Raw genomic sequence first — 25,843 nt, forward strand, 5'->3', positions numbered from 1 at the left:
GGAAAGAGACAGAAAATATGAGAATAATGCAATAAAAGCCACAAAGACCCAGGGATCCAACATATTGCTATGTCTCAGAAAGAGAGAAGAGAAGCAAATTATCAAAGAAGCCCTACAGAAAAATCCCTCAGCCCTGAGAGGCATGCTCTGTTATAGGAAATACCTTATGCTTGGAATAGAAAATATTCCATATTACGCATCATGAAATTTCAAAGCACCAAGATAAAAGGGGACCTGAAAGCCTTTGGAGAGAAATAAAACAGGCTCCACCTGACAGCAGTTGTAATACTGGATGGTGAAGACGAATGAGGTAATGCTCTCAAAGTTCAGAGGGAAAATAATTTTCCTCCTAAAATCTGTACCTAGCCAAATTATCCATTATAAAGGGAGAATCAAGTATTTTTAGACTTGCAGGTACTCGGAAAAATCCATCTCCTATGTACTCTCGTGTAGAAGGTTAGTTTTGGGGGGTTGTATTTCAGCTCAACAGCATGAAATAGAGGAAAACATGATTCCCAGGAAACAGCACATACTAACTGGAAGGACACTGAAGAGAAGTCCTGGGGAAGAAAGACCCCTACAGCCGGCTTGCAAGCAGAGACAGTGGGGCTCACTCCGGATGTGGGCACACGTCTTAAAGGGTCTGAATGATTTCAACATATAGGGACAGAAAAATGAGAGAGTAATGAGTTCAGTTGCAGATGGGAAGAAAGAGTTGTATTCCGCCGAGTTCCAGAACTACAGAAGGTAGTGGGTAAGAGATTTAGGAGATAGGCAGATGAAGATGGCCACCTCGGTTCTGTCACTGAGTAGCTCTGTGACCTTGGAGAGTTTCATTCAATTCTGCAGGCATTTACTGAGCCCCTGTTTTGTGCCAGACATTATTCAGGGGACTAGACACTTACCTGTGGATCACAGAGGTCAATACGCCCATCCTTTTGGACCTAATTCTCCAGTGTGGATGAGATGGCAGGCATGAGAAGAGCTACAGGGAAAGATGATGGGGTGGGGATGTCAGAAGGGGAGAGGGGCCAGGGAAGCACTCAGTGAGTAGGTATCACTGGAACAAACGCCTGAAGGAAGGAAGGAGGAAAGCATGTGGGTATCTGGAGGAATGTCCCGGTCAGAGGGAACAGACTGAGCAGCCAGAGCCAGGGTTCTGAGGTGAGGAGGGGACAGCCAGCACAAAGGTTCTGAGGTGAAGTCATGCTTGGCCTGTCTGGGCCGTCTCTGAGACTGCTTGCTTCTCCTAGAGTGGGGCCAACAACAGTGACAATATAGTCATTACAAGATCACACAAGATGATGCCTAGCCATCATGTACTCGCATGCTCCCACTTAGGAAGACCTCAACACATCATAACTCTTGTTCCTACAGACAGTCACACTGCTATATGTCAAATATAAATAAGGTGGACCCTCTGACTTAAGTCTCATCGAACTAGAAGGACATCCACTGGAAGTGGCTTGTAATACTGGGCAGCCATGATATGGAGGGTGAGGCAGGTCAGGGCTGGGGATTCTGAGGTGGAGGGTCAGGGGAGGGTTGTTGAACGAGGCTGTGTCTGAGGTTGTTTACCCAAGCACAGTCATGATGGGAGCGACTAGAAGATGAGGGGTAGGCTGGAGGGGTTACGCTCTCCCTGTGAGCGAGTATATGCACGCACCGTGAACCCTGGCGGGTTTAAGGCAGAGCCCACAGCAGCCGGGACATACGTGAGATTCAGGCTGAATCTAATGTGAAGAACCATCTCCTGAACTGACTCCAGAGGATATTGACCGTATTCTGGAAGTGCAGGGACAGTTCACCCAATTAGAGATTTTTACCCACCCCACCCCCGTTTTTTTTTTTAAGTAAGAGGCCATGGCTTGTTTGGGTTTTTGTTTGTTTTAAATCTATTCTCTGGGGGATGACACAGGCCTCTTTCACTATAGAGTAATGGTCCCAGGAGTTCGTGAATGCAGATTTGAGACATCGAGGTGAGGGTGTGAGGAGTGTCCTGAGGAGCAGATTAACATGGAGCTGGTTATGGAATGAACCCCTGACTGGGAAATTCCTTTTTCACGTGGATGAGGGCCTCCATGTGAATGCCCAATGGTCTACTCTTGCTGAGCTCAGGGTCAGTCTTGTTTCCTTCAGAGCTGCAGATCAGATAAATGGTCAATAGCAAAGGATTCTACTGGGAAACTGCTTTTAGGTACAATCTGGAATCACAGAAGGAAAAACAGGGTGGAAAAGAGAGACCCAGGAACCCAGCCTGATGGACCACAACTGTGTCCCTGGGGCCACGGCACCTAGCGATGGAGGAAGCCTGGCTCAAGCAGACCTTGGGGGGTGGGGGGTTATCTCAATCTGGAGGCTCTTCACCTCTGAACCAAAAGCCAACAGGCCCTGGGGAGAAATACTCTTGGGTCGTGTGCGTTAGTTAATTAGGCAAACAGACGTCTGAGCTGGCTGCTCACCTCTGTTAGCGTCAGGTCAGTGATGAGGGTGAACAGTATTCTGCCTTAATAAACATGATGCTTTAAACATTTTTTTCCTTTTTACCTAAGCAACAGAGTACATGGGGGATGAACCATTTCAGTAGATGTACAAGTTACCTTAAATAATTACTAATTTGGGACCAGCAGTTGGCGTTAATGGCTATGTTACTGGACTCCCATGTAGTCGACCATGGTTCAAGTCCTGGACCCAGTGACTTAAACTCACTCTGGGTGCATGTGCATGTGTGCCCAAGATCCCAAGAGGAGAATGGAGGAGAAGCAATTGCGGTGTGGCCATACTACCTGGGGTTGATTTCTCACTTTCTGTTTCTCTGGTAAGCACACACACCCTATAGCAAAAAAAAAAAAAAAAAAAATCTCTAAAAAATAAAATAATAATAATAATAATAAGTTAAAATCTTCATACATGAAGTGAATTTGCATCCAAACCCACATCAAAATCCTCCTACTACAGCCTTTGGTGATTTCTAAAAGCTTATTCTGTGTTTAGTCTTTATTAACCAGAATATATTGTATAATATAATGGCAATGAATACATAATATATATAATGCAGTGCTTCACATAGTTTTGTGCTTTGTCATATGTGTAATCCATATCATACAGAATGTATATGCTATGTGTATTATAGCTCATAAAGATAGTATATATGAGATATAAAATTCACTGCTTATTATATATTCTAACATGACAAAACTTACTAAATACATACTCATGGATGTATATATTGATGTAAACATGTATATATATATGTACTATAAATATACATACGTATGTACACACATATAACACTGTAGATTAAGGTGAAGTATCTAAAATCTCTAAAGTCTAATTTCAAATGAATCCACACACTATATATTATATCATTGGGAAAGACATGATACATTTTTCTATGTTTTCCTATTAAAAAATGTGTCATAACTTTCCTGACAACCCAGTATTTATTGCACCGAGTATTACCAAAGAATTGACTTTGGTACAAGGAATAAAGTACTCTCAATTTTCCTGTAATCAAGAAAGGCAGAACATTTGATAAGTGGGCGTATGGGCTCCTTGATGTCAGCATTCCCCACCATTGTCTAGTCTTGTCTAGTAAATTTTCAGGAAATATGTTTGACCGAGTGTTGTAAAGCTAGCTAGTGGGTCAGCCTACTAAATTCCATTGATAACCAACAGTCATTGTTAATACAGAGTAAAGGATGAACACAAACAACAGAGTGTCCCCAGCATGAGTAAAATGTTATGCAATCACTAGCAGTTAACAGAAAAATCTGGCTCAACAGGTATTGAAAATCTTTAAGATAAGTTCATTAAATTTCACAGTTCTTTGGAAGATCGCTCTTAGTCTGTCCTAGGTATCAGTTACAGTATTAAGACAGACCTAGAAAACAGTCCATAGAATGGCATAGGCTTAGCTTAGAGCTAGCAGCCCTCCACCTAACCCAGAGGCACTAAGATCATCAAAACCAGGAATGCCTAGTCTGTGAAGGGCATTCCCAAGAAGCTGCAGGTAGAGAATTGGCATGTAATGACTTTGACCCAGTAGTGGGGTTGAGGAAACCCCTTGAGTTTCTATCATTGTGTATCTTGATAACCTCAGTTTCCTGTTTTGGTTTCTTAGATGGTTCTTGGGCCCATAGGTGCTGTGCCATTGCAGGGTGGAAGCCTTGGATGATAATCTGTATTTCCTGAAGTTTTTAACTGCAGCCTTCGCTGTCTGTGTGTGGACTGGCAATGTGCCAAAAATGTGAAAGCCCTCTTGAGGAGATACATTTCCATTTCTACAATGCATACACACACACACACACACACACACACACACACAAACACACACACATATTCATACAGTCTTAAACTTAGCTGATTAGGAGATAATATCACCATCTTCTCCATGGCTGTGTAGGCGTCTTAGTCTGTGTGGGCTTCTATAATAAAATATCATAAATGTGTAGATTGTGAACAAAGAAAGTTTATTTCCTGGAGGCTACGAAATCCCTCATCAAGGTGCTGGCAAGTTTGGTGTCGGCTGAGGGTCTGTTTCCTATTGCTATGTCCTCATGGTGGAAGGGGCAAGGTGTTCCTCTGGGTCCTCTTCTGTGATGCCAATAATCCCATTCATGAAGGCTTCATCCCCATGACCTAATCACCCCAGAAACCCACATTCTAATACCACCACATTGGGGGTTAGGGTTTCAACATCGGAAATTCCAGCCATAGCAGTCAGCCAGATTGCTATTGTTCATAAGGCCACAGACAGCCCCCTTCAACTTCATACTTTCTTACAAATATGAAGTGTTTGATTTGCAATTTTCTGTGCTAAGAAGGCACCACTAATATCTAATACTAATGGGATACCATACCTATTGATAGTTCAGTAATATCTTCATTAGATAAAGACATTCGGAAAACGGGGTGGGAGAAATTTAGCAATAGGTCAGTTTCCTCAATTGTGTGTGTCCTCATATATGAGGGCATTAATATTTTAATTAATTTAACTGGTATTCAAATGTCTATTATGTAATACATACATTTAACCCAGTAACTAAACTTTAAAATATTGAAGGATTGGGACCAGCAGATAGTTTAATGGCTCTGTTGCTGAACTCCCACAGAGTAGACTGCAGTTCAACTCCGAGGCCCACACTCTGGGCACATGTGCGTGCATGCCCAATATCCTGAGAGGAGAAGGGATTGTGGTGTGACCATCCCCCCGAAGGATGATTTTTCGCTTCCTGTCTCTGTCTCTGGCAAGCACACATGCCTTGTAACAAAAATTTCTCTCAAAAATCCTCTATTGAAGGATTTAGGAGGAAAAGGATCGGGAAAAATTTTAGTCCTTCTCAAAATTGCTTATTGGACAATGTAATTTCTCTCCAACTCAATTTATGTATGCCAAATATAGTGACTAAAATCATAAAAGTTAGTAAAATGTTGACGTACGTAAGCTAGAAAATGCAAGCTGAGGGAATGACTGGCCTGTAACGCAGTTTGGCATTTTCTTTCTGTAGATTAATGTTGCGAGTTCGTACGTAGTGTCTTTTTCTACTGGAACTATAACAAACACCACCCTGTGGTCTTGGTGAAACAGAGCAGTTAAAAAAATAAAAATGTATGCAGAGAGAAGACATTCCAGGTTTGTGTTTCAAAACTGAATGTCTAATTTTTGAAAAGGAGTTTGTACAGTCAGCCTACGATATGTCTAATAGAGTCTGAATAAAAAGGCCTGTTTAGGATGCTGAGACGAAATATCCTAGTTCACTCATTTTTTTTTCCAAAATATTTTAACCAATTTATGAAGAAAATTGTATATCCCAGTCTGTCCTTTTTTTTTTTTTTTCTGGTAAAGTCTCTTCTCCTTATCTAGACATTAGGAATTTCATCTGTGCCTCTTAATGGGCAGAAGTCACAGAATCAAAAATGCAGGCTTCCCTTCACCTCCAGCTACAGTCAGTGCTCAGGGAAGCAGAATGGAGACTTCTGTCGGGTGATGCCTCAGGCTTTAGGTCTGGCCTGCTTTGCATCTCAACAGAAAAAAAACAAAGATGGATTAGGAGCACCTTGTTCTGGATTCTTTCCATGGCAATATCTGTAATTATCCAGAATAATTAGGTCTGGAAGCCAGACTCCAGATGCACTGTTGGAGTTTTGCACTGATAGGGTATTGAGAAGCAGCTGTCCAGAGATCAAATGGCACTCATTGAATTTTTATCCCCCTTGTTGATAAAGAAGAGTATCTGTGTGAATATGAGACTAGCCCTTAAAAACTCTGGGAAGAAACTAATTAATGAAGCACCAAATCATAGATTGTTTTGCATCCGTAGTTAATTAGGGCAATAAGAAGGTCGAGGTGAGCCAGACTCCTGGCCCACCTCACTCAGAGCAGTGCCCCGTTGGTGCCTCACAGGGTGAAGATGGGGTTTGAAGCAAATTTCAAATATGAGGCCCCACCCAGGTAAAAATCATCCTTCACAGATTAAATGTCTTTGCATGCAAATATTGGAGGCTTCACATCTGAAATCAAGTTATGTTATCCTGCTGTGCAAACATGCTACAATCTAAACTTCTCTATCACCTTCTGTTTGTATTCTGCCCAGTCTCAGCTAGAAGGGTTTGGAGTGCCTGGACTGAGCATCTGGGGGCCCTTTCACCAGCGTCAGTCTGGACCTTGACTCAAATAGCAGTGGTTACATCGAAGTTATTCTTAGCAAGACTGCCTGGAGCTCGCAGACAAGTGATTGCCACAGCACTCACCTTGCCCCCACCCCATAAGGAGCATCAGCAGCCCCCAGCCCAATACCTGTTACTCCTCACAGATTTCCCTATCAGACATCATACTTGAGCTAACCCTAAAGGCCTTTTCCAGAGCCCTGTGAAAAGAAGGGAATGAGGAGGCAGGAAATGTCCCACTGTCTGTAGGAATCCCCCAGTAAGGAGCAAATTACAGTGTGGAGAATGGGGAGCTCTGGGCAAACACCATCTCCTACTTTCCTCTCTCAATATGACTGCCTTTGTGCAAACCTCACAAACTAAATCTCCCTGTAAGGAGAGGCGCCTCCTCCCCCAAATTCAGGAACAGGTGTTTCTGGAAATGTGCTGAAGCTCTGGCCTTAAGGGGCTAGCCGAGGGCCAGACCTTGACAACACCACCCGGGATCCCACATCCAGCTCCAGTCTACCGGCTTTGGCCTTGCCCATCTAGAACTTGGATAGCTTCTAAGAGAGAGCCAGACAGTGTTTGACATTGCATTCCCTGGGCCTGTCCCCTGAGTCCTAGCTGGAGCGGACCCCAGCATCAATACTGTTTAGAAAGTCTCCCAGATGAGTGGCAGCCCTGCTCCCCATGTACTGGGTTTTCCTTACATGGGTGCATTGCAGCTACTCAGAGAACCCGATGCCTGCCTCCCCAGAATCAACAGATAAACAGCATCGTCACAGCAAAACCAGTCCAGGCCACCCACACCTACGAAGTCCCCTCCTGTAGGCAGGAAGAAGATGACCCCTCCTCAGAAGTGACCCTGGCCTGGCTAGCTGGCTCACCAAGGCCTTTCTGGTCCCCTGGTGTGGGGCACAGCCACCCTGCGCCAATGTATAATGTTGGTCCCTCTGAAGCAGGCCACATCAAGCCAATAGCATGCCCGCCAATGGTCATGGCCATCCCAGTGTGTGCAGGCTGAGCCCGGGCCAGGGCGGGGGCTACACCCGCAGCGCATGCATTTGGTGAGGCTATTTGTGATTTCTTTGTAGGGCAGAGGAGACTGTGGCATTGCTCTGTCTCCAAAACTCCGGTGGGTGCCATAATCACGGTCCTCTAGCGACCACATGTGTACTCACAGGTGGACAGTGTGTCCTGCTGCTTAGTCTGTGGGTCAGCAGCATTACCGCAGAGCTCCTTAGAAAGGCAGAACCCCAGGCCCCCCTCAAACCTACTGAGCCAGGACCTGCATTCCATTCAGAGCGTTGACATGTACAAGGCCTATGGAGAAACACTGAAATACATGGACAGTGCATTGGGAGGCACTCTGTCTACCCTGAGATAAGAAGCCAAAAACAGAGATTGGGGACAGTTGCAAAACCACCGCTGTCTACCTGTGTTTCACTGACACCAATACCATCTCAGATAGTAGGCTCCGACGGGCCCTTCCTCAGGCTGCAGCTGTGTGTGTGGGAGTCGTCATGTAACAGACCCCTCATTTCACTACAGACGAGGAAGCACAACCTTCCCTGGAAGTGAAAATGGAAATGGTCTGCCCTGGGAGTGCTGAGACACCAGGCTCTCATCCCTTCTTAGACTCCATCACCATGGTCTCATTACACTCCTTATGACTGCCTTTCACAAAGACAGGCAGACAGGCGACCTGCTTTCCTGACAGCTGGGACGGAAGTTGTGGTTAGAATGAAAGAACGTGAGCAAGGAACATGGGCTCCCGTATGGGATAAATTCACATGGACCCACTTATAGTGTCATGAGCAGGGATTTAGGCCTTTAAATGATTCTCACTTAAGAGTTCTTGAATCCCAGTAGATGATACTATTCAATTAGTAAATGGTGCAATGCAATTTAATAATTTTTTAAAAATTTTATTGGAAACCTCACCAAGAAAGTTAGAGGAATAAATCCTTCTGTGTTTTGTGCTGCTCGAGAATACAGGAGCATTCCAGTTATTAGTGATAACAGCAGAGCTATATGACATATAATATACGAAAATCAAGGGTTTATGTAACAAATGAGGCAGGAAGGCTCTTCTCTCCCAAGATAGATTTATCATAGGATCGTTCCATATCATCAGATTGCCTGTTACATTGAAGGTATTGGTCTTCAGTGCAATTTCATCATGTCTGAATACAGAAGAATTAATAAAGTCCCTTCCCATATGGGAAATGTATCAAGTATTTTTATATTTATAACAATGTGAAATAAGGTGTCAAATGAATTGCAATGAGTTAGTGATAGCTGGTGAGCAAAATTTGGCTCATAGACTTGACTCAGCCTACACGGGGAAGATTTTGGGGTCCATTAAATACTCAAGTTAATTTCTGAATTAGCATATAAATAAGAAGTAGATTTGGGGATTTTGATTTGAGTGAAAAGAGAAAATCAAGAATAAAACAAGCAAATCTTCGTGTACAGAGTTCAGAATGAAAAATGCAGACGTGCTCACTTTTATGAATATTCCCAAACAGCAGAAGGAGGTGCAGCTTCCTCAGTGTGCCTTTCTGAGTGAGAAGTTTTCTTATTGTGAGGTGGTCCTCAGACCTAAGATATAATATTTCCATCTTTCATCCACTTGCCTAGTGTACGTTTATGAGATAATGTTAGCCAAAATTATGTTCGTTTTTGTATTTCCAAAAGTGTTAATGCTGATACCATTTTTTTTTTCTCCTGGAGTTTAATGATAACATAGCAAGCTGGAGTTTTCAAGAGGTTGAAAGTCCACAAAATAACAATTTCAAGGCAGTCAGCTGTCACAGAGCAGAGGCTATCTCTGCACAGGCCACGCTGCCCCTTAAGTGTCGCTTACAGATGACCTCCCGTGGCAGGGAACGTACCTCTGAAATCAGGAATAGCATGCCCCTGCAAAAGAGGAGTGGACAGAGAGATCTGAGAGGGAAAAGTCTGCTCTTCTTCCAAGCTCCACTCTTCTCTGGAGAAGTTCTTCCTCAAAGATGCAGTTTAGTTAATAAATATTGATACATGAGCACAATTTTTGAAAACTTGAATTCCTAGATTTTATTTTGAACTTTCTTTCATAACATAAGAAATACATACCTTTTTTTTTTTTTTTGGAAGACAGTTTTTATTTTAGAATATAAAGAACTGGTCCAGCCTGTGGCATGGTGTAAGGTGGCTGGATCCACATGGCTGACCACATGGTTCGAGTCCCAGATCTGATGGCTTGAGAAACAAACCAAGCGAGTGTGCCTAAAATCCCCAAAGGAGGGAGAAAAGGAGAAAGGGGTGCCGAAGACCATTCCCCATGGGCGATTCTTTCTCACACACACTCCCTCTGGCAAAATTTTAAAAAGAAAAAAGAGAAAGGGAGAGAGAGAAAGAATGAACTTCTCTCTGCAACCTAATCATGAACACATCCAGTCTGTCTGCTCTGGCCACAAGACCGCCATGTCAGGTAGAGGCTTTTTTAACATTTTTCCTCCTCAGTTCCTTGAGAACGAGCATTTTAAATAAGATGCCAAATTTGAAGGAGACCAATTTAATGGCAGTCCTTAACCAAATGTTAATATATCAAAATTTAAAAAAACATTCAAAAGTTTCTTTCTTTTATAAAGCAGATGACTTTGCCTTAAAGGGTTATCAACCATAAAATATAGAAATAAAATAGAAATAAAAGAACCCTTATCTTGGAGAAGAGGAGACTGTAATGGGCCATCTCCCCTGGAGACTGCTGCCGCTCTCTCTCTCCCCTCCCCTCCTCTCTCTCTGGCAAGTGCACACACCCTATAGGAATTTTTTTTTAATTGGATTCTACCTTTGCATGGACTTTTCAATATTTTCTTGCCCTTTTGACTTAATTCATCCCTGTATTCTTTGCAGTTATCCATTAGAAAGAAACTTAAGGTTTTTATTTAAGAAAATAAAACCATATTGTTTTGCAGTATTTCACAAAATTAGAAGAATCTTCATCATTTAGAATATTTCAAAATTAAGCTTCAACATCATTTTTGAAATGTGGACAGTTTATATTAGTTTTTATTTTATTTTTGTCAAATCAAAAGATGTATTATATATGCATGAGGTGACATCATTTCGTGACTCACATCAAATGTCACAAGAACAGCGATTTTTATGTTGCTTTATTAGTCGCTCAGGACTTTTTCACATGCTCTCTCTGGTCTTGATCCTCCAACAATCCCATGTTGTGTAAGTGAATATCATTATCTCTGTGTTTACACTTTAGGAAAGTAGGGATCAAAGAGCTTCAGTGACTTGCCTTGGTTCACCCAACTAGTTCGAGACAGATCTGGGGCACAATTCATGGTTTCTCATTTCAAGTTATTTGAGCAAAACTGGCACAAAACTGGCACAAGTGAAATGACTACTTTCGATGCTATTTCTGTTTACCTCAATCTGTTGAACATTATACATCTCATCCCAAAGCCACCTGTCGTGTGCAGAATGAAACGCGAGCCACGGTTTCAGACTTCTTCATAGTAGCTGTCCATGTTACTGGCAGTCATGGAGTAAGGGTGCAAACAGAAGCCAGGGAGAGCCAAAGTCTGATGCCCCTCCATTCTCCAGTGTCCACACTGCCACCTCCCTAAGTCCCTGGATCCATACATCCCTTTCTGCCACAGGACTGACTCTTCTTCTCTCCCTGCAGCAGCACCACAGCCAGTGATCCGGAGCCACTTAGCTCGCAACCCTCCTAGATTCAAGTCGGCCCTAGTGGCAATGAAGAGATGGCTCTGAGGTCCCAAGACACATGGTAGCTCTTGTATAGCAGCTACCCACAGTCCAGCCCTAGATCAGCTTGTCAGTTCTCCATGGTCCTCTAGGACCTGCAGGACCCATGACCCGAGCAGAGCACATGCGGGGAGACTCTGACATCCTTTCTCACCCCTGTGTCACAAGGTTTCCGATAGCCCATAAACCAAATGTTCATTTCAGACATGAGTCTTCAAACACTTTTCAGAAACACATCATATATGAAGAATCCCAGTGCCTGAGCTCTCTCAAGTCCAACTTTGAGTGTGAAGAAGACAAATAGGAAAAGCAAAACCACGTGACAGAATTGAAATATCAGTGTTGAATTGTGGGCGCTGTCGCAGGCTTTGCTGGTGGAATGCTCTGTAGAAGCAGGTGGGACACTCTCAGGACAGGACATCTGGCTGCAGTAGCAGTGCAAACTGTCCGTGCAGTTGGTCTGGCTTCTGGGTCGGCTTCCCCTTTCCTCTTGGGCCCACCCACGTTTCAGTTGCACTTTGCCATTCTGTGATTCTGAACCCGTGGCCTAGTCAAGGTCAGGTTCCCAGGGTTGTCCTCCATCAGCATAATTGGCGAGAACACTTGGCCTTGACATTGTGGCATTTTGGACAAAGTCACATTTTCTCCAGCGTTTTTCCGCATCATGAGAACATAGTTCCAGCTCCTGGCAAAGACATAAAAACTCATGAACGGTGTTCTGAGTCAGTGCGAGGCTTGCAACTCACTGTCCAATAGACCGTAATGGAAAAAGAAAATTACTGCTCAAGGGAAGCACATTTTCTTTGAATCAGCAAATACGTACACCATCTAGTGAAATGTTGGAGCATATTCCCAGGAGAAATTGTGTGAGAATTTTTTCCTTGATATTGCCCCAACTAAAATAGGTTTTGTTTGGTGTGGATCTGATTCATTCTCTTTGAGCAAGGGTGGGAGCACACGAATCCCAGCGGTGGCACTTCTGACCTTCCACTCCTTGGCCTCTTTTCTTTCTCCCGCGTCCCTCTGTCTGTCTTGTCCATAATTGTGCCCATAGATGACCAACTGAAACCTGATCTCAATGGATACAAAGGACTATTAACAATGCTCTTTTTACAATGCCTGGTCTCATTCCCTGCTATGCATAATGCTTCAATATGCTACAGTGTTTTGCACAAGTGCCTCCATAGGGAAACAGCATGAACTTATAGCTTTACCGAGAGCATTTGCAAAGGAAAAAAAAAAAAAAAAAAAAAAAAAAACCACAACATATACCCTTCGAATATGTGATCATTTTATTAGCATAATTTTTATTAATATCTGCACATTGAAAGTCCACACCCACAGAGGTAGAATTTACCCTAAGAGTTTTGCTTCTTGTCTTGGACTCTTATTCATTTATGGTACTAATAAAACTTACCTAATGCAAAGTAGATGCTTAAAATAAGAGTATTTTTGGGCCAGTGGGTGGCTTGGTGATTAAAGGCACTGGATTCCCACATGGCTGACCGCGGTTCAAGTCCTGGACCTGGCAGCTTGCTTTTTTACTTTCCCTTTCTCTCTCTGTGTGTGTGTCTTTGTCTGGTCAAATGTAAAAATAATAATAACAAATGGAATTGAGTAGATAAATAATTCTTTAAAAAAAGAAGATTTTTACATTTGCTGAAAGATCATGTTACCACCTAGAAGTTCAGCAAGACTTCTCATTGTCCCTCATTCTGTGGCTTCATCCCACTCCCAGAGGGTGAATGTGCTCATCAAAGACAGAGAGGGAGGGAGAGGGAGAAAGCACCCCTAATGGGGCGTGGTCATGCAGACCTGCTCAGTCAGCCAGTGGGATCTGGTCTTTGAGCCAGTAGGCCAGTGAGCTGGTCACATTTTTTTCATATTTGTCAGATCACAAAATAAAGGAATAGTGATAAACTTACAACTCTAAATCTACCAGTGATGGATAACTGTTAGTGAATTCTGCAACATTTATATGTAATGATTATCAACATAAATGTTTGAATCTTTAACGTGTTATCAAAACCTCCAGGAGTAAGAATTGACAGTAGGAATGCATATTGTATTTAAACATATTCTTGGAAAATACAAGCTGGAGAGTATATTCAGTAAGATGTTGGCATTTGATAAATCAGATGCAATGAACCTAATTATGCAAAATAGTTATTTCAGATCTATCATTCATCTGAATGCAATCTACATTGGAATTTATGTAATTAGTAGCAAAGGAAAGGTAAGGCATTTGCCTGCCCCATTCCTTCCCTTTCCTCAAAACATTCAGTGATTTTTATTAATGTTGAATTTATAGAGCTCTCAACATTATCCTGATCACTCAGAAATGCTGTTTTCTGTTTATTAAATTTAAAGCAGGCTGTGCTAAATACACCAGTAAAACAATTTAGCTCTCAGCAATTTCCAAACCTTTGCATGGCTTTTTCCTCAAATATACTAGAGAAGAATATTTAGTTTTTCAGGTCATGAGTTTCGGAATAAGCATCTAGTCCCTGACATCTGAAGACATTGGCTTTAAAAGTGGCCACTACTGGGACCAGCAGGTGGCATGATGGTTAAGCACTGGACTCCCACATGCCCCACCATGGTTTGAGTCCTGGACCTGGTGACTTGTTTTCTCATTCTCTCTGTCTCTGGTTAGTGAGATATCCTCTGTAAAGTTTAAAAATAATAGTAAATAAATTTAAATATTTTTTTAAAGTGGCCTCTGGTAAGGTCCCTAAGATCAAGGAATTCTAACAGATGGTCACTTTAGGCTGGAACAGAGTACTCCAAAGTGGGACTGTGGAGAGGTAGTTGGCAGTTAAATCCCACTGTGTCATATAGTTGTTAGTTTGGGGGATATAGCTGAAGGGTGGCTCCTGAAATCATCTCTGGTCTGCTTTGGTCCCTGCCAGGTCACTTGCTCCTCGTGGGTAGGGCCTCCTCTCCTCGATGTCCCCACATCCATCCCATTTGGCCCACAGAGATGGCCCTGGCACCTTTGCCCCAGCAGCTGTGACTGGGCCTGGGAGGAAACACTGGGCTCTACTGACATCTTCTGTCACCGGTGCAACCTCCTGGCCTCATGGACATCTGCTGCTGCAGTGCTGAGGTGTCCCTCTTTCTGAGATATCCTCATGGGCTCCTGGCCCACAGCACTGTTAAAGTAGCACCTCTTCCCAGCTGTGCAATTAGATGACACAAATGAGGATTTGCAAATGCTACAAAACCAACAAGTGACAACAGTCTCAACTGAGAAATTAAGCTGGTTAGCGACAAGCATATACCTTTTTTTTTTGGGGGGGGGAGAGATTTTCACTATAGGGCGCTTGCGCTCGCCAGACAGACAGAGAGAGACATAGAGACAGAAAGCGAGAAATCACCCCCCAGGGGGGATGGTCACGCCGCAATCCCTTCTCCTCCATTCTCCCCTCGGGATCTTGGGCACGCACGCACATGCGCCCGGCGTGAGTTTTAAGCCACCGGGTCCGGGACACGAACCGCGGTCGACTATGTGGGAATCCAGCAACATAGCCATTACGCTAACTGCTGGTTCCCAAGCATATACCTTTTTCAGAGAGAGGGCAGGCTAAGTGTAGATGGCTGCATTTGGAGGTCAGAGCAAAGGATGCTGTAACTGGGGACCTTTTTCTTTAAAACCTGCTTCTCCCAGGGAGTTAGGCTACTGCAAGTCCAAACATTTTGGTATATCCAGTCTTCAAGGGAAAACTTTTGCTCGTAGAAACAAATTCTAGTTCATGTTTCAGGAACACTGAGATGGCTTTGCCATTGCGGCTTATTCGTTTGCTCATCATTCAAATCAATTGCTGTGGTACAAGTTAAGGCACAAGGACAGTAGGGTAGTGAGAGGTGTGGAGGGCTGGCTGCCCAATTCCTTCACTGAAGAGCCCAGCCACAGTGGTGAGGGTGTGAAAAAATGACGTGTCACTGCTCTTGTTCTTGCGGATTTATCCCAGAAACATCCTCCTTAATGTGAGATCAGGTTTGTGAGCAAAGTAAGGCAGCTGGCTGATGCCGATAAGCTGATTGGCTTGATGTATCACTGACATTTCACATTATTCATTTGCTTTTCTGCAGATTTCAACAGTTCTGTGAAAAAAAAAAATACTGTCTCTGATAAAATAAGTTTGGTTTGAATGCTAGTCAGGCCTTAATGTCGCTTGTAAATTTCTTTCAGCTGGTTCCCGAGCCTCATACAGCAGCCAGCATGGCCACCTGGGCCCAGAGCTGCGGGCCCTGCAGTCCCCAGAGCACCACATAGACCCCATCTATGAAGACCGCGTCTATCAAAAGCCCCCTATGAGGAGTCTCAGCCAGAGCCAGGGGGACCCTCTGCCACCAACACACACCGGCACCTACCGCACGAGCACAGGTGTGTATTCAAGTCTCTGCTGGGTGGCCTGTCCATGGGGCAGGCCTGCTTCCTAGCTTATATAATCCTCCAAAATGAAAGGTGTGTGTGTGTGTGTGTGTACACGCATGTGTGCACATGCAGTTGTGTGTCCACTCCACTCTCCTCATAAGCCTACGACCTGCCTTTCTCATCAGTCTCTGTGACAATGATGGCGGAAACAGAATGTGACTCCACCTCAGCTCCATGGGAATACTATGAATGACAGAATGTGGGCTTACAGTAGGGACTGTAAGCACATTTTGCCACACAGAAAAAGCGATAGAAGAAATATTAATGCTTTATATATCATTACTAACTTACTTAATGAATGTAAATTCCCCAAGAAAGCACAGTCATTATACAGGACATAAAATGCATTTGCCTGATGATGGTAAGTGTTTTTTAATGATAGAGTCTATCTACTTGGCAAGGTTGGGGGAAATCATATTTACTAACAATACAGTACATTTTGAAAGACAAATTTAGAGTGAATTTCCTATATTCTGATAGGTTCAATCCTATGAGATTATTATTTAAAGGTGTGATAGAAGCAATCGCATGTGGTCCAGTCAACTATTTGGCCCTCCTGGATTAAATACATATTTCGAATAAACACAACTACAAGCCTCATGAGGAAAAACAAGTGTTTTTCAGAATATGTAGCCATTTGCAAAATAATAACTGAGATATCATGATTGAATTGGTAGAGAATGCTCCACTATAAAATTGTTATAACCGGGATCAGCAGTTGGCATAATGGCTATGTCGCTAGACTCCCATGTAGTCGACTGTGGTTCGAGTTCCAGACCCGGTGGCTTAAACTCCTGCCAGGCACATGTGCATGCGTGCCCAGGATCCCGAGGAGAAGGGACTGTGGCGTGGCCATTCTCCCTGGGGGGTGATTTCTCACTTTCTGTCTCTCTGTCTCTCTCTGTCTTTCTGGAAAGCGCATGCACCCTATAGCAAAAACCTCTCAAAAAAAAAATTGTTAAAACTAAAACCACGTTGGAAATGGCACTTGTAAAGCCCCGCACTGTTAAGTAAGTGGAAGAGGTTGTGCTGCTGGTTTGCAGACAGGATAGTGCTCCCCACCTTTTCTGATGAACACGCTCCCCCAACAGGGGCTGTGATGTCACAAAGACAGTGCTCTGGCCCTGAGCAGGGCGCAGCTCTCTGCATCCTCAGACACTGGAGTGTCCAGTGACCACTGTGAGCTTAGCAGCTTTGCTAAATGTCAGCCTGACGCTAAATTACGTGTTTTGAAATCAAGGCACGCTAAGCAGCTTTCGTACTTGATTATTGATGTTTACATTTCAGTATTTCACTGCGTCATAGAAAGAGAGACATAGAATACTCGAAGGCCATGCAATGTTAATAGCACGTGTTTCTATTTAGATGAAAAAGTATACACATTGATTCTTCTCTCACCCTTCTCTCACCCTTCGCCTTGTCAGGAGCTGGGCTACTCCAACATTTAGTTTCTGTACATTCTGAACTAAGGAGATTTTTCTCTCCATGCTCCCCTTATAAAAGAAGAAAACAACCCTGATGGCATACACCATCTCATTTGAATAAAAACTGTAAACAGAAGAGGTCACGTTGATTCCTGTTCCATATTAATATGCTCTTAGAATTGTTTCTGGCTAACTATTCTGGGGGCTTAATGAAAAATTAGCTCCAATAAGAAAAAATATAATGTATCTATGTCATATTACAGACAAGGGAAGATGTTTATTTACACTTTAAAAAAAATGTAACATTTTCTCTCATCCAGGGATTGACAAATAATGGCCCATGTTTTTGTATGGTTCCTGAGCTAAGAATGACTCTTACATTTTTCCCCTCTCTTAAAATTATTTACTGTTTTTTGTTTTGTTTGTTTGTTTTTAAATTTGCTAGAGTACATGTGCTCTTACCAGAGAGAGATAGAGAAAGAGAGGGAGAGAGAGAAAGTACCCCCTGGGGGATGGTCATGCTGCAATTCCCTCTCCTCCATGTCTTCCTCTTTTTGGGATTTTAGGTAGTCATACTCCCATGCCTGGTGTGTTTTTTCAGTCACCAGGTCTGGATTATAAGCCACACAGTCACCCATACTAGGTCCAGCTCCCTTAACTATCAGGCCATGGGGCCCAATTGTTACATTTTTAAATGACTTGAAAAAGATCGAAGTTTCTGTAATGTTTTGTGATATGTGAAAAGTACACAAAATTCAATTTCGGTGTCCGTGAGTAAAGTTCCTGGCATACAGCCCATTTACGCCTCATGGCCGCCACCACCCTGCAGTGGCAGAGCTGCGGAGCTGTGGCATGGCACGAGGCTGGCAAAACTGAGAACGTCCACCGTGTGTCCCTGACAGGGAAAGTTTGCCAACCCCTGCTCCAAGCCACCAGCGGAGAGCTGCCCTATGCTGATGAAGCAGGTGGTTCTCCTTCTCTGAGGGAGGCAGCAGAGTCCTCTAAATTCTCTACCAGGGAAAGCCTGTTTCTCCCAGGGCTTTTCCCAGTCAGAGCAATGGCAGAAATGTGGTAAAGCTACAACCTCCAGGGAGCCAAGACCCCATCGCAGGCTGCACCTATGAACCTGAGGCAGGCTGGAGGGAATGAGCTGGTTTGCAAAGCACTACAGATGTTTACAGAAGTGCGGGCGGGCTCCTCGGAAGAGAGTGGAGAAGGAAGAGCCACTTCTTTCCAGCACCTGAGCATGAAGCCAAAGCCCACACCTGCACACCCACACGGCTGCCTGCTGTGTTTGTGCCGAAGCCCTTTCATTGGGTGTCCTCACACTTGCCCAACCTGAGAAGCTGTCCTTTTTGTTTGTTTTTAAAGAGATTTTTGCTATAGCATGCATGTGCTCGCCAGAGAGACAGAGAGAAAGCAAGGAATTACTCCCCAGGAGGATGGCCACACCACAATCCCTTCTCCTCCATTCTCCTCTTAAGATTTTGGGCACAAACACACATGTCTGGTGTATTTCAAGCTGCCAGGTCCTGGACTCAAACCACAGTGAACTACATGGGAGTCCAGTGACATAACCATTACGGTCCTGAGAAGCTGTTTCTATCAGAATCTGTATGTTTGAGAAAGTGCCATTAATATGCGTGTGTGTGTATAATTTTACTTATAATTACAGACATCAGACAGTGTTGTTAAATTATATCCAGAATAGCATATACATGAAGATAGGTATAAGAGAAAAAGTAGACCCTCAGTGTATAGGGGGCAAGACAGTGCACAGCAGTGAATTGTACCACTCTGTAAGGCAATCCCACATGGGAAGGTCCTGGTTTGAATCCAGAGACCTCCCTGAGCATGAATGATCTGGGGCTGGTGGCAAGCTGGGGGTGGATTTCAGAGTTGACCAACACCTTATGAGCGGTTCTGTCTCTCTGTCATGGAAACAATTTTTAAAAATAGGTATAAATAGCTGTAAAGAAACAATCTAAGTTTGCTCTCCGTCTTGGGATGGGGGCATCTTTCTCATCCCCTGTGTTGCATGCACAGACTACCAAGGGGCTTCCAGGGCCACGGCAATTACTCTCATTCCTTGGGAAAAGAGAACAGGTTCTAACCAGGCCTGTTCGACTTGAAGCATTCAGGCCACTGGCCCTTAGCTCAGAGGGTAGCCACGGTGACTTGAGCAGCCCTTTAGTAACAGGCCAGCTGGAGTTTCTTCAGATCAGTCCTAAGGCATACCCAGGTGATGCTTTAGGGTGAGCGGGGCCGGGAGATCGAGTCCGGTTCCTTCCTTTGGAAGGGTCAATGCTTGGGGGTGAGCACAGGCGCAAATCTGAACACTTCAGGAATTACCAGTCAGTTCCGTGACTGGTTCATGACATCACGCACCCACAGTGCAGTTTCACACCGTAGCAAGAGTACACAGTGCCTGGCTACTCTCAGGGACAGTTGTGCATGCTGTAACACACTCCAGGTCCCTGGAAGAAGCCTAGCAAGGGGAGTCATGTTGCCGCTCCCTTCACAGAACAGAAAACCGAGGCCCAAAGACCTCCATCAGCTCACACCTGAGTCACGCAGGTTGTGTGGCGCCAGCCTTCAAATTTTCACACTCAGCAGGCTTGCTGAGATCCTGGGCTTGGTGACCCTGCGTGTATAAAAAGCATCCTTAAAAACGAAAATCCGTTTTAATCTATGAAGCTTAATAACTGTATTCTGTTAATCAAGTGATACCTACTGAAGACGCACTGTGCCCCAGGCAGCGGCATCTAAATAAGCGTCAAGCCCACTCCTTGTCCTCCAGCGTGCTCAGTTCAGTGTCAGGGAAGGTTATGAACATAAGAAAAAGGAACTGCAAGTGGAAGGTGGGATCTTAAAGATAAACGAATGTCCCAGACAAAATCTAGGACAAAGTAGCAACAAAAACACTGAACACACGTGGGCTCCCTGCTGGATGGCTGGAACTCGTGTGTGCGTGTTGTGTGCAGCCAGGTCTCCACTCGCCCCGCCCTCCTGCTCCAGCCCCGCCCTGCCGCACCTCGCAGAGAGGGAGGGGCGTGAGCAGCGTTTTTATCCACAGGCGCCTTGACTGTTCAGGGCTGAGGCTGTACTGTGCTAGACCTGGCAGGCGTTGACTCTAGGCCCTAGGCCAAAGCAGCCTGCTCTGCCTCATGGCCCGCACGCCTGGGCCTCCCTGCACACCACGACTGACCTGAGGGATCCGCCGCTCTTGGGCTGAGCGGTGTGTGGGCTGGACTGCACAGGGGAGCCCAGAGAATTGTGGACCTTGTAGACGAGACAGCTGAACGCTCCCGAAACTTCGGCGCCTGAAGAGAGATTTCTCAGGTACTTTCCCCTGCCTGCCCAGCCCACTGCCGTCTTTTCTCCTCCCTCCTCCTCCCGCATCGCAGTTCCTTGGCTGCCGTAAAGCTGTCAGTGCCTGTCTTTCAAAGATGAAGACCAATTTAAATCCCCACACCAACCCAGGGGAGGTCCATAGTCCACCTTTGGGAATTCCAGAAGATCCTCTAGGCTTTCCTAAACCAAAACATGACCTGACCGTGATGTTAGAGCACAACACATGTGTATTCAGATGTTAGCATACGTGTCCCAGGATCAGGTGCCGAAGCCCCACTTCCACCTCTCCTGGCTCCATGCTGGTGGAAGTCGAGACATACGGATGAGGCTCACCCTTCTCATGGGAATCAGCATTGTGAGAGGCTGAGAAGGCCCTCCATTGACCTAGGCTGGGCCAGAAAACAAGGTCTTCCGGGGTCTCCCACCCACACTCTGACTGGGCGCCATTGCACCCAGGCATGCCCAGTCACTGCAGGAGTTTCTCTCTCACTCCGGGGGAGCAGAGGGGTGCGGGTTCTGAGGACGGCCCCAGATGCTTCCCAGGCCCTCGATGTGCTGTGAGAAGGGAAGTGGGCAAAAAGTCCAGCTGCTGCCCACCTGCCTGAGGACAGAGCTCGCATGGCGTCCCAAGGGAGGTGGTGGCTATGAGCAGGTGCAAGGGTCACTTTGTGAGTCAGAGGGAGTCCCTGGTTAGCAAGGGCCCCAAAGGGTGCCCATCACCAGTCATTACAGCTTCGCCTTTCTTGCCAGTAAATGGGGGAGGTGGAGCGTGGGACTCCCGGGCAGGGAAGCAGCTGGGAGTGACAACAGCAGCAGTGGCAGGCTCGCTTTTACAGGACGATCAAGGGACGCCAGTATTTACCTCCTGCATGATGCAAATTTAAAGAGGCACAATTTTATCCAAAGTGTCTATTTAGATAAAACATACGTTTCATCTGGGTTGAAGCTTGTCAAAACTAGAGTTTGTACAATAAGGAATGCAGCAAAATGACAAAAGTGTATGCCTCATGCATTTGCTCTATGGTCAAGTCTATTAAGCACAAACTAACATAAATTTTGATTTCAAACTCAAACATATGAATGTCTGTCAACTCAGGCGTCATTAGATCAATACAAACGCTTGACACTGACAACCCCCTAAACACATCTTTATAAACTGGTAAAAGTGGCCAGCATCTGCTGCAGTGCTAGTTGAGTCCCGTGAGTTTCCTTTGGATAAACGTGGTTCCAGGGAGCGGTGAGAACCAGCTTTGTGTCAGGCGTGTGTCCGCTTGTAGTAAAGGAGGAATTATCAGAGACCTGTCGTAAGGAGAAAACACGCTATTTTCTTGAGGTTGACAGGTATTGCAAGATAGAAAGAAAAAAGAATGTGGTGAAAATACTTGAACATGGGGGAAAAGTCGTTTTTAAAAACTTAATTATTGGGGCCAACAGGTGGTGTGATGTTAAGGCTCTCGATCTCATAGCTGATTCCATGGTTTGAAGCCCAGAACCTGCCACTTAAAAATCACACCAGGCACGGATACATGCATGCCCCAAATCCTGAGAGGACAATGGGAGAAGGGATTGCAGTGTGGCCAACCCCCACATGGAGTGATTTTTCATTTTCCCTCTCTGTCTTTCTCTGGTGAGCATATGCCTTTTATGGCAACAACAACAACAAAACTATTATCTGCAAGAATAACTAGTGTCTGATGAAGTTATAGAGGATACATAGGACATTCACATTCCTAAATTTTTATAAATATTATCCACTAACATATAAATAATAGCCGTACTATCAAAACACTTTAAGATCATCATTTAAATCCACAAACCTTAACATTTTATTATTTATCCAATGTAGTTACTTCAAACTATAAAAACAAGTGTGTTTTAAGGGGGCCAACTCCATGGCCTAGTGGTTAAGAGAGCTGAATCCCAGCTCTAACTATAGTTTGAATTCCAGCCCTGGAAACTTGAAAAACATACCAGGTGTGTGTATAGACTTGCTCCAAATCCTGAGCAGGATTAGAAAGAGAAATGCAGGAAGGAATGGCAGCATGACCACGCCCCGCTAGGGCGTGCTTTCCCTCTCTCTTTGGGGAGCACATGTACCCTCAGGTAATTTAAAAAATAAAAAGAGTGCTTCCAACTGGGTAAGTCAAATAAGATCTTCCGTAATATCCTTAGTTTAAAATTTCTCCTTTTTTTTTTTTTAGTCTAAAAAGTCAGGGGCACATTATTACCTAAGTGGAAATTTTAAATGATCTCATTGATAAATTTTATCTTAAAACCAGAAAGGATTTTCAGATGCTTACCTGTATCAGTTCATTTAAGGTGGTGTAAATAGAAAGTCTAATGACAGACGAAGACAGAGTATATACTAGTAGGACAATTCATTGTTAAATTCCAAACTATATAACGATTATAATGTTGTACAATTGAATGATGAGCCGATGTTGGCCAATGACATCCAGAATACACATGGAGATAAATGACATAGTCGGCCTCATCTTGGAAGATCCACTGCAATTCCCCAGGCCATGTCACCTCATACTTTAAGTTACATCAATAAGCATACCAATGTTGAAAAGAATAAAAACCAAAGGTTAGAGTTCAACTGAGCACAGAATAGGACTTCATATAACATTAAAAGCTGAAACTTAGGAATACATGAGACAGAACAAAAAGATGAACTGCTGTAGAACTGTAATTACTGAGTAGCAGAGCCTGTGCTCAATAGTAAACATCCTTTGTCACTTAAAATAATCAGCTCAGGGGACCAACAAGTAGCATGGTGGTTAAAGCACTGAACTCCCACATGGCCAACCGTGGTTCAAGTCCCAGACCTGGTGACTTGCTTTCTCACTTTCTGGAGCCTTACTCTCTCTTGTGAGCATCCATGCCCTAGAGCAAAATTTAAAAATAATAATGATAATAAATAAAATTACATAAATAATTTTTTGAAAAATAATAATCAGTTCAGAGGCCCTAAGATGTATTTATATGACTTATAGTCCATGCAAATGTATAGAAAAAATGAATAGGTCAAGATCATGGCATAGTTTATACTGACATGGAAATGCTTGTTTTTAAAGATAAAAAGGGTCCCAGCACCATGGTTCCAAATCCATCAGGTTCCAGGCTATGTCCCTAACTCTCAGGGCCTCAGCCAATTAAGGTACTTTATATGAAGCTTCCTCAGAGTTTCTTTGGGGGCTTTGTATCAGCAGATGGCCACTGGATATACCTTTTACAGCACAACCACATATTGCCAAGTACTTTAAATTCGCCAAGGGCTTTAAGAAGGTGCATCAATTATTTTTCCTTCAAGTGCTCATCCTGCGCACTAATAAACTAATTATTGCACTCAGCTCTGTGTCCACCTTGTTAGACCTCCTCCAAAGCCACATGAAGAATGTGTCCGTCTGGCTCTCTACACACAGGCACCAGGACACCTGCTCACGTTGCCCATCACACCCTCTCTGGTCACCTTCCTCTCCTGTCCTGTGACAAGTTTGCTCAGTCCCTTCATCCCACCCCAGGTAATAGAAGTGTGTCCACTACATACCCAGCACCTGTTCTCATGGATAGGGAACATTTTATCCAGCGACCTCCATCTGGTTCCATTCTGTCTTCGATCGAAGGAGATTTTGCTAACATCTGAGAAGAAGCCAAAGAAAATCACAATATATTGGGTCATGGGGAAAGTCATGACACATTTTGGCACAGAAAAATATGCTATGACTCTCCCGATGACCTAATAGATTCTGGGGAAGATGAAAGCAAAGCAGATTGTGTAGCCAACAGAGATTTAATGAGATACACAGCATATCACATTAATTTTTAGTCTTCATTTCTGCCAACCATATTACACTTCAGAATGTGCAGGCCACCCTCCGTCTAGTGCCCATTAGGGAGCCTGAGGGGTAACTACATGGGCCCCAGAGTCAGCCACATGGTTTTAATCTCAGCCCTGCTGACTCTGAACTTGAACTGCTCACTGTGAACTACTGAGTGACTATTAGGTAATAATATCTCTACCTAGGCTGTTGTAAACATTAAATAAAATAGTGTGTGTAAGCGCATAACATAGCTGGAACAGGAGGAAAATAAGTACAGCATGTATTATTACATTTTCCTCATCTTCAGGCAACCTAGGCCTCCCCATTAAAAGCTATAATGAATCCAGCTCATGGCCTGTTAGTTAAGGCAGCTGGATCCCACATGGCCAAGTGAACAGTTTGAATCCTGGGCACTGCTGCTTGAAAACCATGTCAGGCATGTGTGTATGCATGCCCAGAAAACCTGAGGAGGGATTGTGGAATAGCCATTCCCCCCCAGGGGAGGTACTTTCTCTCTCTCTCTCTCTCTCTCTCTCTCTCTCTCTCTCTCTCTGTCTCTCCAGTAAGTGTGCATGCCCTCTGGCCAAAAAAAAATAAATAAATAAAAAGCTACAATATTCTTGGATTGTTGATAAAGAGTGACTCGACAATCATCCTCATCATCCACGTGATGCCCATCATGCACAGAGGAAGTCAAGGGAAATCTAAGTGCACAGCCTTGAGTTCTCTACCCATGGGTGCAAAAGCGTATGTGTGTGGGACTAAACATGCGAGTCGTTTCATTGCTATTTCATCTAACTTACTGACATTTCTAAATTTTATACCAGATTCTACAAATGGCTCTTTGTGTTATTCTATAGATAATATGGAGCAAAAATAAACAAGTCTGTGAAGTCCATTACACTGTACATGATGAGTGTTAATAGAATAGAAGCAACTGCGGAATATGGCAGAAAATTCTATTTCTGTTCATCACTAGTTTGTTTCTGTTCATTTATATTGTGAGGACCTAATGATGATTTTTCATTTTTAAACTTTTTGAGATAAATAATAAGAAAAAAATTATGAAGACTTTTAAAAGATAGAACTTTACATCATTTTCTCCGAAACACATCTATAATATATTCTTACATACAAGCTCATATTTAGTTTGGGAACCAACGTTGTAAGCATGTTTGAACTCTTCTGAGGCTTTCAGTTTCTCCTCTTCTCATGAGAGAAACAAGATCCTCAATACAATGAGTCCATCAGTACCTTCAGTGCCTCTTCCCATGGAAGATAAATGAAGATAAAGATGGTTACATTGACTCTTGAATATTTTAAATATTTTATTTACTTATTCTATGAGTCAGAGTGACAGACAGACAGAGAAAGAG

General features: G+C 43.8%; 1 protein-coding gene across 2 annotated transcripts in view; it reads left to right on the forward strand.

Moving 5' to 3' along the window:
• Nucleotides 1-25,843, forward strand: part of LOC102497482 (catenin delta-2) — a 445,613-nt gene that overhangs the window by 8,622 nt on the left and 411,148 nt on the right. For both annotated transcript variants that reach the window (XM_014585846.1, XM_014585847.1), the window contains exon 2: nucleotides 15,617-15,811. In XM_014585846.1, the coding sequence (XP_014441332.1) occupies nucleotides 15,739-15,811 (73 nt within the window). In that variant the 5' untranslated portion in view covers nucleotides 15,617-15,738. The remainder of the gene's footprint in view (nucleotides 1-15,616; nucleotides 15,812-25,843) is intronic.

This window comes from Tupaia chinensis, unplaced genomic scaffold, assembly GCF_000334495.1.
Source record: "Tupaia chinensis unplaced genomic scaffold, TupChi_1.0 Scaffold000096_1, whole genome shotgun sequence".
In the NCBI taxonomy this organism is placed as follows: Eukaryota; Metazoa; Chordata; class Mammalia; order Scandentia; family Tupaiidae; genus Tupaia; species Tupaia belangeri.